This window comes from Lissotriton vulgaris, chromosome 9, assembly GCF_964263255.1.
Source record: "Lissotriton vulgaris chromosome 9, aLisVul1.2, whole genome shotgun sequence".
Classification (NCBI taxonomy): Eukaryota; Metazoa; Chordata; class Amphibia; order Caudata; family Salamandridae; genus Lissotriton; species Lissotriton vulgaris.
Genome location: NC_141697.1, coordinates 936,584,982 through 936,601,770, shown reverse-complemented (window position 1 = coordinate 936,601,770; position 16,789 = coordinate 936,584,982). Strand labels below are relative to the sequence as shown.

The window sequence follows — 16,789 nt, the reverse complement described above, 5'->3', positions numbered from 1 at the left end:
GGCCCTTGCGGGACACGCCTAATGAGTTGGAATGTGCGGGGAATGCTGGACAAGGTAAAGAGGGGAGCTGTGTTTGCCTGGGCCAAGAGAAGGGGAACTGATATACTGTTATTGCAAGAAACTCACCTGATGGGCACCAAAGCACTCTGCCTTCAGCGAAATGGATTTACTCAGGCATTCCATTCTGGCTTCACGAGGGGGTCACGAGGAGTGGTCATTCTTATACATCGTAGGGTTCCCTTTACTCATAGACGCACATGGTTAGATGCACAGGGTAGATATGTGTTCGTACAGGGAGAGATTGGGGGCGAGGTGGTGGTCATTGATAGTGTGTATGCACCGCCCCCCTTGCAGTGGGCCCTGGTGGAGAAGCTGATGTCTCTTTGGGTGGACATGCCCACCGTCCTATCTGTTGTGGGAGGGGACTGGAACAACGTCATGGAGGTCTCATGGGACAGATGGCGAAGCACTGCTGGCGCTAGCGAGGTGGTGGAGAGGGAAGGGCAGGCAACCCGGTTAAAAGCTATGGCCACGGGGTTGGTTTGGGTTGATTCCTGGAGGTACAAACATGGGGCGCGTAGGGACTTCACATACTTCTCCTCACCGCGAGACTCGTTCTCGCGACTAGACTACTTCTTTGTTCCAAGAGTAATGGCCAACAGGGTTCTGTCCACGGAGATTTTACCACGGGCACTGTCCGATCATTCTCCGGTTTATGTCGTAGTCGGCACTGGTTGCATTCGGCAGCCGTTCAGGTGGCGCATGTCGCTTTGGCAATTGATGCAGGCCCCATATCGCGCTCACATGACTTGCGAACTTGCGCACTTCCTGTCCACAGTGGAATCCCCGGCGATGCTGTGGGAAGCAATGAAGCCCACGCTGCGGGGGATTGACATCTCCTGGTGCGCAGCAGCGCATAGGGAAAAGCGTAGGGACCTAGTGCGACGAGAGGCGGAATTGGGGGATTTAGAGCGCAGAGGGCGGGGGGAGGACGGCAGACAGGCGAGGCGTCGGCTGGTGTTGGCGCAACAACAATACACATCAGTGCTGTTGGATGAGGCCCGAGAGGCCTGGCTTGCTACACGTAGCCGCATATATCAGTGGGGCGACAAATCTTGCAAGATGCTTCATCGCTTATGTCAGGGCACTATGCATGCCCAGCCATTGCCCCGAATAGTTACCCCGGATGGGGAGCCGCTGTTAGAGCCAGATGCGATAGCTGGTAGCTTTGCCTCGTACTATGAGACCCTATACGCACCCCAGGAGTGCTTGGAAGCGGAGGTGGTGCAGCAGTTTATAGATGACCTATCTCCGAGGGCCGTCACGGATGAGGTTCGTGATGTATTGGACCGGCCATTGACGGATGACGAGCTGGTCACGGCTTTGGGCGAATTGAACCCGGGTAAGGCGCCGGGTCCGAATGGGTTCCCGAGCGACTTCTTCAGACAATATGCGACGCAGTTGACTCCCCACTTCCGGACGGTCATTGAGGAGGCGTGCGAGAGTGGCACGCTGCTCCCGGATTGGAGACACGCGGAGATAGTTGTTTTCCTGAAGCCGGGGTGGCCTCCGGAGAGACATGAGTCCTACCATCCAATCTCGTTGCTTAACACCGAGGCCAAGATACTGGCAAAGGCCCTCGCCAATAGACTCAAGCCCCACATCACAGACTTGGTCAACCCGGACCAAGCCGGCTTTATGCCACAACGTGCCACTCGTCATAATATCAGGCGGGCTCAGGTTGCGATTTCGGCCTGGCGGGGATTGGGAGAACGGGCGGCGCTGCTGTTGGCAGACATGGATAGGGCATTTGACTCCCTGAGCTGGACGTACTTATTTGCCCTATTGGGGCGTCTGAATCTGGGCCCCCGCTTCCTGGCTTATGTATGTCTCTTATACACGGACCTCACGGCTGCGGTGCGAGTGGGCGGAGGGATATCCCGCTCTTTTAGAATCCAGCGGGGGACGAGACAGGGCTGTCCCCTCTCCCCGTATTTATTTGCACTCGCGATGGAACCCCTTGCGGCGTGGGTGCGGATCGATGCTCAGCTAAAGGAATTTCAGTGGTCGACCGACGTGGCAGATAGGATAGCCCTATACGCGGACAATGTGCTGTTTTTCCTTACTGATCTAGAGCGCTCGGGCCTCGTATTCTGTGAATTTTACAAATTTTTGGCGAAACATCGGGCCTCTACATGAACCCCGGGAAGTCTACCCTCTGGACTCTGGGGGGTCCGCAGCCAGTTGGAGAGTGGGCAAAAGGGATTCAGGTGGCCGTAGATGGAGTGAAATACTTGGGGGTGTTTCTCACGGAGGACGCGTCCACGGCCCGGGAGGGTAATATTGCCCCGGTGTGGGAGCGCATACGGGAGGACATCAACGCATGGGCCAGAATGCTGCTCTCCATCCATGGTAGATCTGCCATTTTTAAGATGGTGGCGCTCCCACGTCTAATTTATCAATTGCAAAACCATCCGGTGTTGGTCCCACAGGGTTGGTTTTGGCGCCTTAAGTTAAGTTAAGTGGCTTTCTATGGGAGGGGGGCGCTGTGCCGGTTGCCTTGCGGACTTGCTTTTGCTCCACGTACACGCGGGGACTACGCACGTCAGACGTCATGTCCTACTACCAGGCATCCCACCTCCTGGTTCTGAACGAATGGTGGTATGCAGACAGAAGAGATCCCACATGTGCAGTGGAACGAGCCCTGATGGGCACTGCCTCCTTACATACGCTGCTGTATTCGGCATCCCTCCGGAGGTCCCTGCCGTCCAATACACAGGTGGTCTTCCAGGTATGGCGACAGTCCCTGCGTAGGATGGGATGGTGGAATGTTCTAACGTTAGAAACCCCATTATGGCAGATTGGTAGATTGCCTCAGCTCGCCGCCCTGGTGGGCTTCCGGAGGTGGGATGCGATAGGTATCTCTACTCTAGGGGATGTTATGTCAGGGTGTGTACTCAAGTCCTTTGATACTCTACGGGAGGAATTTGAGATGCCACAAACCCAATTCTATAAATACCTCCAATTCCGGCATGCACTAACTCCATGTCTTCAAGGGGTGGAGGACGTACCGGAATTCAGTCCCATCGAGGCCAAGGTCTTTATGGGAGAATTACCTGACAAGAAGATACCCCGCATCTATCAAACCTTAGTGCGGCATTGCTCCACGGACCTTGCACAGCTTAGGACCGCGTGGGAGCGGGATGTTGGAGAGCTTGATGAGGAGGACTGGGTAGAGGCGCTGGAGGGACCCAGGGGAGCGGCCATCTCCATGCGCTTGCGACTAATACAATTCAGGTACCTTCATCGTACGTATTACACTAGGCAGTGCTTGTGGAGGGCGGGCTTGATAGCATCCCCAGTTTGCCTAAGGTGTGGATCGGAGGAGGGTACGCTGATGCATACAGTATGGGACTGCAGGGTCATAAGGAAGTTCTGGAATGGGGTTTTCAGATGCTTGAATGAGGCCCTGGCCTGGGTGCTTCAGAAGGATCCTAAGCTGGCCCTTCTTCACGTACTGGATGGAGTGGGGGGCAATCGGTATAAGCGCCATCTACTATTGTTGGGGCTAACCCTGGCCAAAAGGGACATTGCACGATCTTGGAAGGCACCCCGGGCCCCATCACTTATAACCTGGAAGAATGGGATGGACTTTTGTATGGGCCTGGAACAGCCAATATATGTAGCCAGAGGCTGTCCTCGCAAGCACTACAAGATATGGAAGAGGTGGGCAGACTTTCGGGGCCTGGAATTGGAACCACCACCTGAGTACGATACATTCCAGCTCCCTTGACAGCCCGACAGCCTGAGATACACACGGGCCCTGTGGTACGTTTGGCAAGTGTAATATGTTTCAAGCAAAACGCAGGCGGAGCAGGCAACGGCGCACGCGGGGGGAGGGGGGTAGTGGGTGGGCGGGGGGGGGAGCGGGGGTTGTGCCATCCTTTTTTCTACTGTTTTCTTCACTTGTTTGATCGTCTATGAAAATAATTGCATGTAATTTGTGATTAATAACTTGCTTCTAGTGATCGTCTCTTGTTATCAGAGCATTACTTGACATATGTTCACCATGCAATCAATAAAATCTGTTTAAAAAAAAAAAAAGGGATACATCAAATGTTACAGTGACTCAGTGTGTACTCCATCTTCGGTTCCAGCGAGCCGGAAGGATTCGTCCCTCCCCTCCCCACCTCTCAGTCTCATCCCTTTGTCCTCTCCCAGCTAATGCTTTACAGGTTGTATCATTAGTCCCCCACCATGTAAACATCTGAACCCCCAGATCATGTATCGTAGGTCCCCATATCCTACCACTCCCTCATTATCTGCACCACATCGAACCTTCAAGGTTGGGCCATCCCTCCTCCGCCCCATCGTCCTCCAACTCCTGCCTCTGCGTGTCAGAACTTTCAGTACCCTGTGAATGGAACCCCTGTTCACTAGCCCCCTCTGTGTCCATATGCATGGCATCTAAAAATGTGGGCCAGATTTCTAAGTCATCCAGCAGTTTATCATCCCATCTATTGAGTTTCATGTGCTCCTCCTCCACTAGTGCCCACTCTCTGACGTCTTTACCACACAGCGAGGTTGAAGGGACCCTAGTGCTCAGCCACCCTATGGCATCACTCCTCTCGGCCAACACTGAAGCCACCTGTAGGAACTTCCAGTGCATCTTACTACCTCTTGATTGTTTAACAATGCCCAGCAAATACACCTGTGGTGTCATATCAACCGCTATCGCCGTCACCCCTTGCAGCTGCATTACCACAGACAACCAGTATGCTTGCACTCTGGGACAGGTCTATGCCATACGCACTCTCTCCTTCACATCTCGGACAGTCTGCACTCCTGTCTCTATACATCCAACTAAATTTAACGGATGTGAGATATGTGCGATGAACACAATTAAAGTGCGTCAGCTTGAATCTAGAATTGCATGAAACCTGTTTCACTAATTGGCAAGAGGCAAGCAACTGCTGCACTTCTTCTTTGTCAACGGCTCTTCCAGCAACTCCCCCATGCCGGGTGCACTGGGGGCTCAGCCCTGACTCTGTCCATCCTAAGTTCCCCACAGAGGTGCGTCACCAGATATCTCGTCGTCCTAGCCATCAATATCAGCTACAAGATTTCCGTTGGCTTGAGTATACGCAGAAAATCCATCTAAATTTCCCTCGCAGTGCTCGCTAATTTAGCATACTGAAAAAATTGTCCACCCCCCCTCCCCCACTGTAACTGCCTCCTGTGCTTCCACATAAGTGAGGAACTTCTCCCCTGGGTAGAGCTCCCAAATGTCTCATATCCCATCCTCCTTCCAACAAACTACTGACATATCTTCGCTAATATGGCTAAAGGTCTGCAACATCTAAATATGAGGTCCCTAGCAAAGGGAGGCCTCTTCAAGACTCTGGTCACCACTCTCTCCCCACCTCTGCGAACTGTCGTATCAGGTAGTTTATATTCAACAACAGTGGTCCTATGCAAGAGTAGGAATAGAGAAAGTAATAATATAGACACAATGGAACTATATTGGTTGAAGTGATTTGTCCAGCCGGACAGTGATCACAAAAATCTTTACTGTAAACAAGATTGACAAGGAAAAATTCTCTTACATTCAACAAAGAGTGAGACACAAGCCTGTGCCTTCACGCTTACAGATTGTCAAAGTGAAAGAATAGGGAAAGAAAAGATATTTAGGCAGAAAGTGAGCGATTTCTGTGAAATGAAAAAATAACAGAAATTCATGGACACCATTACTTGCATATCTCAATAAATATACATATACATATATGGTGTGACAAGAGGTCGACCTTGATATGTTATTTTTTCATTTCACAGAAATCGCTCACTTTCTGTCTTTCATAGATTCACATGCCTTAATCATTCCCCGTCGTCGGAGTGGGAGTCCCATGGTACATAAAAAAGCAATAATTATGCCCAAAATAACCAAAAAAACATTGGTAACATAAAACCAGGAAATAATGTAGTCCTAAGCTACAAGGAAAAAACTTCCGCATCTATGACTACCATAGTCATTATATACAGTCCAAACTTCAGCCAATCAGGCGACAGCACCCACCAGAATGTTCTCCCCAGAGGCTCAGGCTCTCAGATTTTCTACCGCACGTCGTGAAGGGAGTCTCCCTGAGCTCTGCTTAGTACTTCACTTTTCTTCTGGAATTTCTTCACTTCAGAATGTCATCTTCAAAGAAATCTCTCTTTAGACCTTGTGAATCTTGTGGGAAGCTCTGGCTGTTTTCTGACGATCCCACAAGAAGTGCATTTATTGCCTTTATCGGATCATGAGGCGAGAGATTGTAAGATTTGCAGGACCTTCCCTCAGAAGACCCTCAGAAATAGAGAAGGGCGCCTACTTCTGTGGCTACAGAAGATTAAAGACCAGGATAACCCCTTCTCTGAGGTGGGAAGTGTTGCCTCTGGTTCATCTAAATCCTCTACGAAGAGGATGGCTGAGGAAGATGTGTCTTCTCCTGGGGCTAAGGTGTCAAGAAAAGTTCAGCTCTCTAAGGGTTCTAACTTGCCTTCTTCCTCAAACAAGGCTCCTCCACCTTCAAAGTCTAAGACTCTGCCTCCTACACCCCCAAGAAAGACTGGAAAGTCTCTGGCGTCAAAAAGACTTCCTGAGAAAGATTTACCTCCGAGAAATACTACGTCGACTGTTACCTTCTCGTCGCAGAGACCCAAGATGATAATGTCATCAGCTTCATCTCCGTCGACACTAGTCTCTGTCTCCTTTAAGCCCATCTCGTCGATGAAGGAAATGTCATCTATCGCTGGCGCTCCGTCGACGGTGAAAGTTAAGAAGATCCCGTCGACGGTTGCATCGTCGACGACCGTGTTGTCACCGAAGACTGCCTCATCGACGAAGGCTGTCTCGACGTCCACGACTAATTTGTCGACAAAAATTGCCTCATCGTCGACGACCTCCTCGTTGACAGAGACAGCTGCCTCATCAATGGTTAATTTCTTGACACCAGCACCATCCACGACGATATCGTTGATGGCCCACTCGTCGACGCCTCTTTTGTCATCCTGCATGTATTTGCAAGTTTGGTCTGCTACAACGGCCAAAGCCTCCTCTGCACCGCCTACGACAGCGGCTCCTTTGCTACAAAGACGTGGCTCTTGCTTGGACGCCCTCTCTCCATTACATATGTCCCCTCATAAGGTACCTCTCGAGTTGCCTGAGCAATTGCTGGACTCTGGGGAGGATGAAGACGAGTCCGAAGAGGACGACAGATTCCGCACTGCCAGAAGCACTTCGGAATTGCTGATTAAGTATCAAGATGAGGACCAGGATGAAGACACTTTCCCTGAGTCTGTTGCTCCATCTCCTGACATGGTTCCCACAGCACAGATGTCTTTAGCCTTGCTGAATAATCTGCAATACATGTTGGCTGATTATTATCGCTGATTTCCTCCTTCTGAATCGGCAGAGTGTATTCCATCAACGCCCATGCCTCAAGCTTCTACTTCTTCTTTAAGGTCTCCTAGACCACCTTCTCCACTACCATCTCATCATTCCCATGATGTTAACACCACTGACGATGACGGAGAGGAAGGAGAAGTGGATGATAGGTCTATTCTTACAGAGTGGGCCGATTGTCAAATTCAAACTTCGTCGCCTCCAACTCCAGCTCCCATTGACTCTCCACCTGTGGATAGTGGAGGCTTTCATCTCCTTATGGAGAGGGCGACGCAAAGGTTTCTAATACCAATAGAGACAAAGAAGGATGACTGCTTTCTCTATAATTTTAAGGACCAGCCACGAAAACAGATACGTACTATTCCTATTATAGATTTCATCTGGAAGGAAGGTTTGAAGGTCATGGCAGCGCCTGCTTCTCTTCCTGCAGTCTTACCTCGCTTAGAGATAAAAATATAAGGCGCCAAACAACTCACCTGCATGCCTTATAGGCCAGCCGAAAGCTGACTCTGTCATCGCCCAAGCGGCGCAGAGACGTGACGGGAATCGCTCCTCGCCTATCACAGCTCCGCCAGATAGGGATGGTAGACGGCTGAATTCTATTGGGAAGAAAGTTTCCACCATGGCAGCGACGACCGTCCATGCTGCTAATTCCCTGGCCATATTAGGGAGATATGACAGGCAGATGTGGTCAGACATCACCCCGTACATTAACATGCTGCTGGAACCATCCAAGGCTGAGGCCTTGAAGATATTACAAGAAGGGGAGCGTACTTCTGCGGAGATAATAGACGCAGCCGTGGATGTTGCATCCACAGGATTTAGACAGCTAGCAGGTGCGGCAGTACTAAGGAGGCAAGGTTGGCTGAACTCAACATCTTTTCGCCAAGAGGTTCAAGCGAAAATACTTGACATGCCATTTGATGGGGAATCACTATTTGGCCAGCATGTTGATGAGGCCCTTCAGGCTATTAAAAAAGACACTGAAATCGCAAGATCTCTTGGTAGCCTTCAATTTCGCAAACAGCCCTTTCGGGGTGCCAAAGGACGTGGATCCTTCTCCAATAGAGGAGGTTACAACCAACAGAGGTCATACCAATTCTCTCAGGGTATTCAAAGATATCAGTCCTACAGGCAGCAGTCATACAGAGAGCGAAATACCTCCTACTCACAGTCAAAAAGGAAGCCCTCCTACAGTGGACGGGATTCAGCTAAAAAGCAATGAGATCCACCACTTGCCACCATTTCTACCGTCCCCCGTTAAAAGTTGGAGGAAGAATATCCAAATTTTATTTCGAAATGATCCGATATCACATCAGACAAGTGGGTCCTGGAGATAGTGGCCAGAGGCCTTGTTTTGGAATTCATAAAGATTCCTCAGAATTCTCCTCCCAAAGTCCCACCCCCTGCTCATCTCAAGGAGCTTTTTCCCCAATTAAATTTGATGATTCGGAAAGGAGCGATCAAAAAGGTCCCTCATTTACAAAAAGGAACAGGATTTTATTCAAGATTTTTTCTGATAATGAAAAAGTCGGGAGAATGGCACCCCATTCTCGACCTTCGCGCCCTCAACAAATACCTGAAAAAATTGTCCTGAATGTTAACACTTCAAGAAATCCTTCAACTCCTTTCTGCAGGGTATCACATGGCCACCCTCAACCTCCAAGACGCTTATTTTCATGTGCCGATCCTACCCAGACACAGAAAATTCTTACGGTTCAGAGTGGCTCGCCAGGACTTTCAATTCAGAGTCCTTCCTTTTGGGCTACGGTCAGCACCCCGTGTGTTCACAAAGGTCTTCGCTCCGGTGGCCGCACACCTTCGACTGGAAGGCATTCAAATCTTCCCATACTTAGACGACTGCTTTATCAAGGCGAATTCCTTTCTAACTACAAGCGCACATGTTTAGAGATGTCTGTCATTATTCCGATCTCTTGGTGTCTCCATCAACTTCGACAAATCTCATCTTGTTCCATCTCAAAGGAAGACCTTCTTGGGAGCCACATTGGACACTCAGCTTACTCAGGCCTTTGTCTCAAAAGAAAGACAACACAAGATCTGCAAGCTAGCTTGCCTATTACAATAAAAAAAGTGTGTTTCAGTCCGACTATTCAAGTCTTTTCTAGGGACGATTTCTTCCTGCATCCCCTTGATACCCAACTGCCATCTCAGAATGAGGCCCTTGCAAGAAAAGCTCAACCTCCAAATGGTTGCAGATTTTGGGGTTATTCGACGATGTCATTCGCATCACTCCTCGGATGCGAGAAGCCTTCTTCTTCTGGTGAGCTCAGGTGAAGAACATAAAAGAAGGATGTGCGTTCCTAGTAGAAGTGCCAAACTTCACCATCACCACGGACGCTTCCCTCGAAAAAGGGGGGGCATACCTTCAAGGGATGACGGTCAACGGCAAGTGGAACGTCCAACAAAAGGAGTGGCATATCAACCTTCTGGAGTTGTGAGCCATTTTTTTGGCCCTGAAGTCCTTTCGAACGGTCATTCTGGGAGCTTCAGTACTAATTTCGGACAGACAACACTACGAGTATGCTTTACTTGAACAAGCAGGGAGGGACGAAATCGGCCCTACTCTCTCAAGGAGCCCAAGAGATCTGGGACTGGGCGATACGTCACAAGATCAACCTTTCAGCTATTCATGTTTCGGGGTCTCCAATGTCCTAGCGGATTCCCTCAGCAGATCTACAATATCCAATCACGAATGGGAGCTGCATCAACCAACATTGAATCGAGTCTTTTGGGAGTGAGGCCATCCCAATCTGGACCAGTCAGAACCGCAAATGCCCATCCTTTGCAAGTTGGCTTCCTCACAACGACTCATGCAGGAATGCGTTTTCGATGAATTGGTCGCAGATATATGCCTATGCCTTTTCTCCGATTCCGTTGGTTCCCAGAGTTCTCCACAAGATGAAGAAACAACCTTGCCGCCTGATTCTCATTGCTCCCAGATGGCATCGCCAATTCTAGTTTACCGAACTTCTCCTCCTCTCAGAGTGGGATCCCATTCAGTTCCCACCAATACCAAACCTACTGTCCATCCAGAACGGACAGATCTGTCACCTGGACCCAGCATCTTTGAGATTAGCAGCCTGGCTCCTGAACAACTTGAATTCGCACACCTAAATATTCCTGTGGACTGTCAGGAAGTTTTGGCTAATTCTCGAGCGCCTGCTACGATTAAGACATACAAGCTCAAATGGAAGAGATTTTGTATGTGGTGCCAATTCGTCAATATACATCTGATTCATGCAAAACCAGAATAGATCTTACCGTTCTTTCTTCACTTGGCAAGATCGGGTTTATCCCATTCCACTTTGAAAGTGTTCTTGGTTCCGGCAGGATGGATCCAATTCTCTTTATTCGACTAGAGCAGTTCTTCAAGGGATTGTTTTGAATGTTTCCCCCTATTCGACGTCCACCTCCATCCTGGCATCTAAACGTGGTGCTTGCACAACTTATGCGGCACCCCTTTGAACCTATTCATAAAGTAGATTTAAAGTTTCTTTCATGGACATAACATCAGCAAGGAGAGTCAGTGACATTCAAGCATTCACTATTAAGCCACCTTTTTTTCAATTCACCTCAAATTCAGTAGTGCTACGCACCAATCCCAGTTTCATGCCTAAAGTACCTGCGGACTTCCACCTTAATGAGCCAATAATTTTGAAAACATTCTTTCCAAATCCTCCTACACCGGCGAAAAGAGCCTTACATTCCCTTGACATCAGAAGATGTCTCAAGTTCTATTTAAAACAGACTGCAACAATTCATAAATCAGACTAACTGTTTGTGGCCTATGGGAGGTTACGTCAGAGTTATTCTGTATCCAAACAGACCATAGCTCGTTGGATTTCCGCTGCGATTTGTCTTTGCCATCAACAAGAGGGAAGAGCTTTGCAGACAACCCCAAGAGCGCATTCTACGAGAGCAATCTCCTCATCTACCACTTTCTTTGCCGGTGTGCCTCTTCCTCAAATCTATAGAGAGGCAACTTGGTCCAACAGACACAGGTTTACCAAATACTACTGTTTGGAGGCTTCAAGTGACGCAGATATGTCAGTGGGACAAGCTGTTCTTCGCAATCTTTTTAAATAAGGTGAGCCTCTGTTCTCCCTCCTCCACTATGCTCTTTCTTAGAAGCTTATTGACACACTTATTCTATGTATTAAAATTGTTCTGCATATGTTATTAACAAACGTATTTATGCAGGATTTTGACATTATTGGTATTTTATTGCATATGTATGTATTTATATATCTTTACGCATATATATACTATGGTACAAAGATTGTCTCACGGGCATTATGTTGCTGTACTGCTATCTACTCTGATTCAGGCATGTGAATCTATGAAAGACACCCAAATACTGGAGAAGAACTATAGTTACTTACCTGTAATCTGTGGTTCTCCAGTATTGGTGTCTTTCATAGATTCACATGCAACCCGTTCACCTCCCCTCAGAGACTGGTTTATGCTCTTATCTCCTGGTTCACTCTAGTGTGAGAAAATCTGAGAGCCTTAGCTTCTGGGGAGAACATTCTGGTGGGTGCTGTCGCCTGATTGGCTGCAGTTTGAACTGTATATAATGACTATGATAGTCATAGATGTGGAAGTTTTTTCCTTGTAGCTTAGGGCTACATTACTTCCTGGTTTTATGTTAGCAAGGTTTTTTGGTTATTATGGGCATAATTATTGCTTTTTTTTTTGTACCTCGGGACTCACACTCTGACGATGGGGAATGATTCAGCCATGTGAATCTATGAAAGACACCAATACTGGAGAACCACAAATTACAGGTAAGTAACTATAGTTCTTTTTACTTACAGCTTGGAATTCACTTGAGTTCACATCTCGTCATAGAGTAATATTGATCATTTTCATAAACATTACAATGTGTATACAGTACACATTTCCCCAATCTCTCCTAGCGAGAGATGAAATCGCAAAGTGTGCAACACAGTAGGGTGGTCATGTAACAACAGCACTGGGATGTATCCAGTAATCAATAAAGTGACAGTGCATAACTAAACATATTGCCTCTATATTCAGTGCCGAAGACTGGAAACTAAACGAAAGAAATAAACAACATAATAAAATGAAGAATGCAGTCCAAATATGAATGGTCAGGTTCACGTTAGAAGCCATGAGGCAACCTTGCGGGAAAGAGCTAGCATACGCCAAATGGTTAACAATGTAAAGTGACAGTGCAAAAAACTGTCAAATTACAACACCCTTTTCATCAAACCAGATGTCTAAGCAAAAAGACAGAGTGCTAATACAGTACTATCACGATCCAGGTAGTAAATTGCTAGCTAAATGCTGGCTGTAGAATAAAGTGACAGTGCAAGAACCAAGCATACCATTAAAAATACTTCTAAAATGTTAAGCATAGTCTGTCAATTCTCCTGAGCCTCCTCTTCCTCAAAGGCTGACCCCCAGATCTTTTTATAGCGTTGTATTTAACTCACATGGGAAAAATACGAGCATTCCGTTGCATCCAACCTTGAGTGAAATGTGCTAAAAAAAATCTGTGATCAAAATTGGGAGATGGCTTTACAAGCCATAAACCTATTTCCCCAATCTCCCACTCCCTTACGTCTAGGGTATTTTCTATCAGATGTGCGGAAATTTTTGTTAAGCCTTTCTGGGGTGTAATAGAGCATCCAAGCATTAAAAAAGATCACTCTGTAAAAGTTTGCCCCCTGCAGCAACTAGAATTCATACCCATAGTACTTATCTCTATCTGTGTATGCTCTTGCCATTTTGCCCAAATATTTGAGGCAAATAAAGAACTGTCGGGCCGAAGTCCCCTATACCAAAAACTCTGAGAATCATTCTCTTTTCCAGGCCTAAAAAGTGTACCAGCCAACCCAGACGACCAGTAAACCTCATATAGAAGGAGACTATTAAGAACCAAGACCATCTGTCTATAAGAGAAGCTAAAAGAAACTTTCTGTATGGTATTACCGGAGCAAATCTGTGCCACCAACTTTACTCCATCCAGATACAAAAAGTCTCCAATCTTAAAAATATGAATCTATGCCCTCTTCATAATAGCTGATGGCGAAAGACAGGGAGAGAGATGGGAACTGCATCATCTCGTTATTTGCCGGAAGAACTCAGAGAGTCCGCCTCCCACCGTTTAAGTCAGAGGCCACCGAAGTCATCTGCGGCGTGCCACAAGGATCTTCACTCAGTCCTACCCTCTTCAACGTTTACATGAGTCCCCTCGCGACCATCGCACGCCAACACAACCTCAACATCATCTCCTGCGCTGATGACACTCAACTGATCCTCTCTCTCACCAAAGACCCAAACACCACCAAAACTAACCGACATGAAGGGATGCAAGAAGTAGCCGAATGGATGAAGCACAGCCGTCTCAAACTGAACTTGAACAAGACAGAAGTCCTCATCTTAGGTACCTCCCCTTCCGCCTGGGACGACTCCTGGTGGCCAGTGGCCCTAGGAAAAGCACCCATCCCAACGGACCACGCACGGAACCTGGGCGTCATCCTGGACTCCTCACTCTCGATGACCAGACAAGTCAACGCCGTTTCATCATCTTGCTTCAACATTCTTCGCATGCTCAAAAAAACATTTCGCTGGATCCCCACCGAAACTAGAAAAACGGTCACCCACGCACTGGTTACAAGCCGCCTGGACTACGGAAACACCCTGTACACCGGTACCACCGCAAAACTTCGGAAAAAACTCCAACGCATCCAAAACGCATCAGCCAGACTCATACTAGACATCCCGCGCAAAGACCACAGTTCCGGTCACCTGAAAGACCTCCACTGGCTCCCCGTCAATAAGAGGATAACGTTCCGCCTCCTCACCCACGCACACAAAGCACTCTACGAACTTGGACCCGAATGCCTCAACACGCGACTATCCTTCTACACCCCCTCCCGCCAGCTACGTTCTTCCAACCAAGCCCTCGCTGCTGTTCCACGCATCAACAAAACCACCATGGGGGAAGATCCTTCTCCTACTTAGCGGCTAAAACCTGGAACTCCCTTCCCATTCACCTCCGCCTTACTCAAAACCACCTAGCCTTCAGAAAGCAGCTTAAAGCCTGGATATTCGACAAGTAATTCTCCACCCTCCCTCAAGTGCCTTGAGACCCTCTGGGTATGTAGTGCGCTATATAAATTACTTGACTTGACCTGCCAGGGGGGTTTCAGCGAGGATCACTGGTATTTTAAATTCTCAAAGCAAAAATTGTTCCACAAGGTTTTATACCTCACTTTATTCAGTATTTTGGGTTGCGTAATGGCTCACAACAAATTGGCCATACTGCAGCGGTCAGCCTAAATGAAATGTTAAAAGTTATCAAACTAAGACCACTGTATAGAAACGCGGTATAACTGTACGGCAATAGACAAAGAGTAATCGGTCCTGAGACAGAAGAGTGCCAAACCGCCCTTGTCTTAGGCATTTGGAGTATTTTTAAACTAACCCTGGGAGATTTATTACCCCATATCAATGGTGAAAAGAGAAATAATATAAGAGAACGGATTGAGATTTTTAGTAGTGATATTCACCCAACCTAGGAGATGGGGACAGACTATAATAAAGTCCAAATGGTGAAGATAAAATGGATTTTGGTTAATAGCGGGGCAAAATTAAAACAATCACAATCCAGGACAGAAGCCAAGTAAAATATCCTAAGCGATCTCTTGGGGTGGGAATTATAGTTGGATCCTCAATAGTCCTGTTCCTGGCTTCCAGGGGCTATTGGGTTGAGTGGAGGGAGGATGATCGAGTTGGGGTTGAGGGAGCCAGGGATGGTTGGGGGGTGGAGAGGTGGGCTCGGTGGAGGGGAGAGTCACTGCAGGAGGAACAATTTGCTTAGATACAGTGGATGAGTATGGTTTGGGATTACTAGCTGGACCAAGTAGAGAAATTGGTGCGATAAAACACAGGAAGGATGATAAGGGAATGGACTTTATTATAGTCTGCCATAATGAGACTGGAATCAATAATAGATGGAAGAAGGATGCATTATTTTTGAGCTCGCGGAAGTATGGTCCTTCTGTCATTCTCATACAAGAGACGCACTTTGTCCAGGTGAAGGAAGGCAAAACCTGTATTATATATGATATTTAATAAGAGTAATGGTGCTTGCCTGTCACAACGTTACATGCCTGCAGTATGGATGTGCAGGTTAATCCTGACAGTGATTTACTGTTGACGGGGAAAAAAGTAAATGGCAAATGCCTCCTACTTAACTACTAGGTGGAGGAAGACAGACCCTTGAAGCGTATATCTTAGTTGGAGCATTGACTCCTAAATCCAGGTCCTCCTTACGTGTGTGCATCAGTTGTTTAGATTGTATTCTTTCTTCTGTGTTTACTGGGCCTTACCTGTGACAAGTAGTGTTTTGCCAACACTACTGGTGCACTCAAACTGTCTTACCAAGGACTTCCTTCGAGCACTTGACTCTCCGAGGTTAGTGAGACTGAGCAAAAAAAGGCTTACTCCAGAATTTCTAGAAAATGTTAAATGGGGAATGGGGGTTTAAACTCTGAATTGTCAATTTTTGTATTTTTGTTCCGTAATGGAGGATTGTACGCCATTCTAACTGTGATGTTATTGCCTATTAATTGATGTATGGTGTTTTTAGGGTTCTTGTCAAGAAACTAAAATAAACTTGAAATTGAGGAGAAGCTGGTTGGAAAGGTGTAGGTTCTTGCTGGTAGATGAATTAAGGTTTAGTAGCCAAGCAGTGACAACCAAATGAATTAAAAAAAGTAAAGAAGATGCTTACTGTGAGAAACCAAACAAAATGGAATTGCTTTTGTACAGAGGCTATGGGTGCTTTGGTGTTCAGATATTTTATTTTCTTCTTTTTCTTCCGATACCAGAACAGTTTGGTTGTTTGGCTTGGTCGTATTCGGAGACACACCTGCTTTATGTGGCGGAGAAGAAGCGCAGAAAAACAGAATCATTCTTTCAAACTAAGCCTTCTGAGCTGAACACTGCAGCTGCTGATGAGGATGATGTCCTAAAATCTGAGAAGCAGGACAAGCCCATCAAGGTTGTATGATCTGTGAAACCTTCAACGTAGAAAGCTGCACAGGAGAGCAGGTCAGCGAGCACCAGTACCTGTAGAGGTGGTGCCAGTTGTTTTAGCGTCTCAGCCTAAAGTGCAGATACAATGCATACAGCGAAGAGAGCCATGAGAGAGTCTCCTCAAGAAGGCCAAGTGGTAGCAAATGAGAAACTTACCAGTAATGTCTTGAACAGTAAGCAGAGAACAAACCTGGACCAGTGTGCCATGATGGTCTCAAAGCAGTTCTGAAGAACTCGTAACTTATGACATTGTCT

At 47.3% G+C, this 16,789-nt stretch overlaps 1 protein-coding gene across 1 annotated transcript in view; it reads left to right on the top strand.

The window, feature by feature from the left end:
- APEH (acylaminoacyl-peptide hydrolase) overlaps nt 1-16,789 on the top strand; it is an 883,124-nt gene that overhangs the window by 167,780 nt on the left and 698,555 nt on the right. Inside the window, exon 6 of the mRNA XM_086938781.1 lies at nt 16,327-16,499. Within this exon, the coding sequence (XP_086794907.1) occupies nt 16,327-16,499 (173 nt within the window). The remainder of the gene's footprint in view (nt 1-16,326; nt 16,500-16,789) is intronic.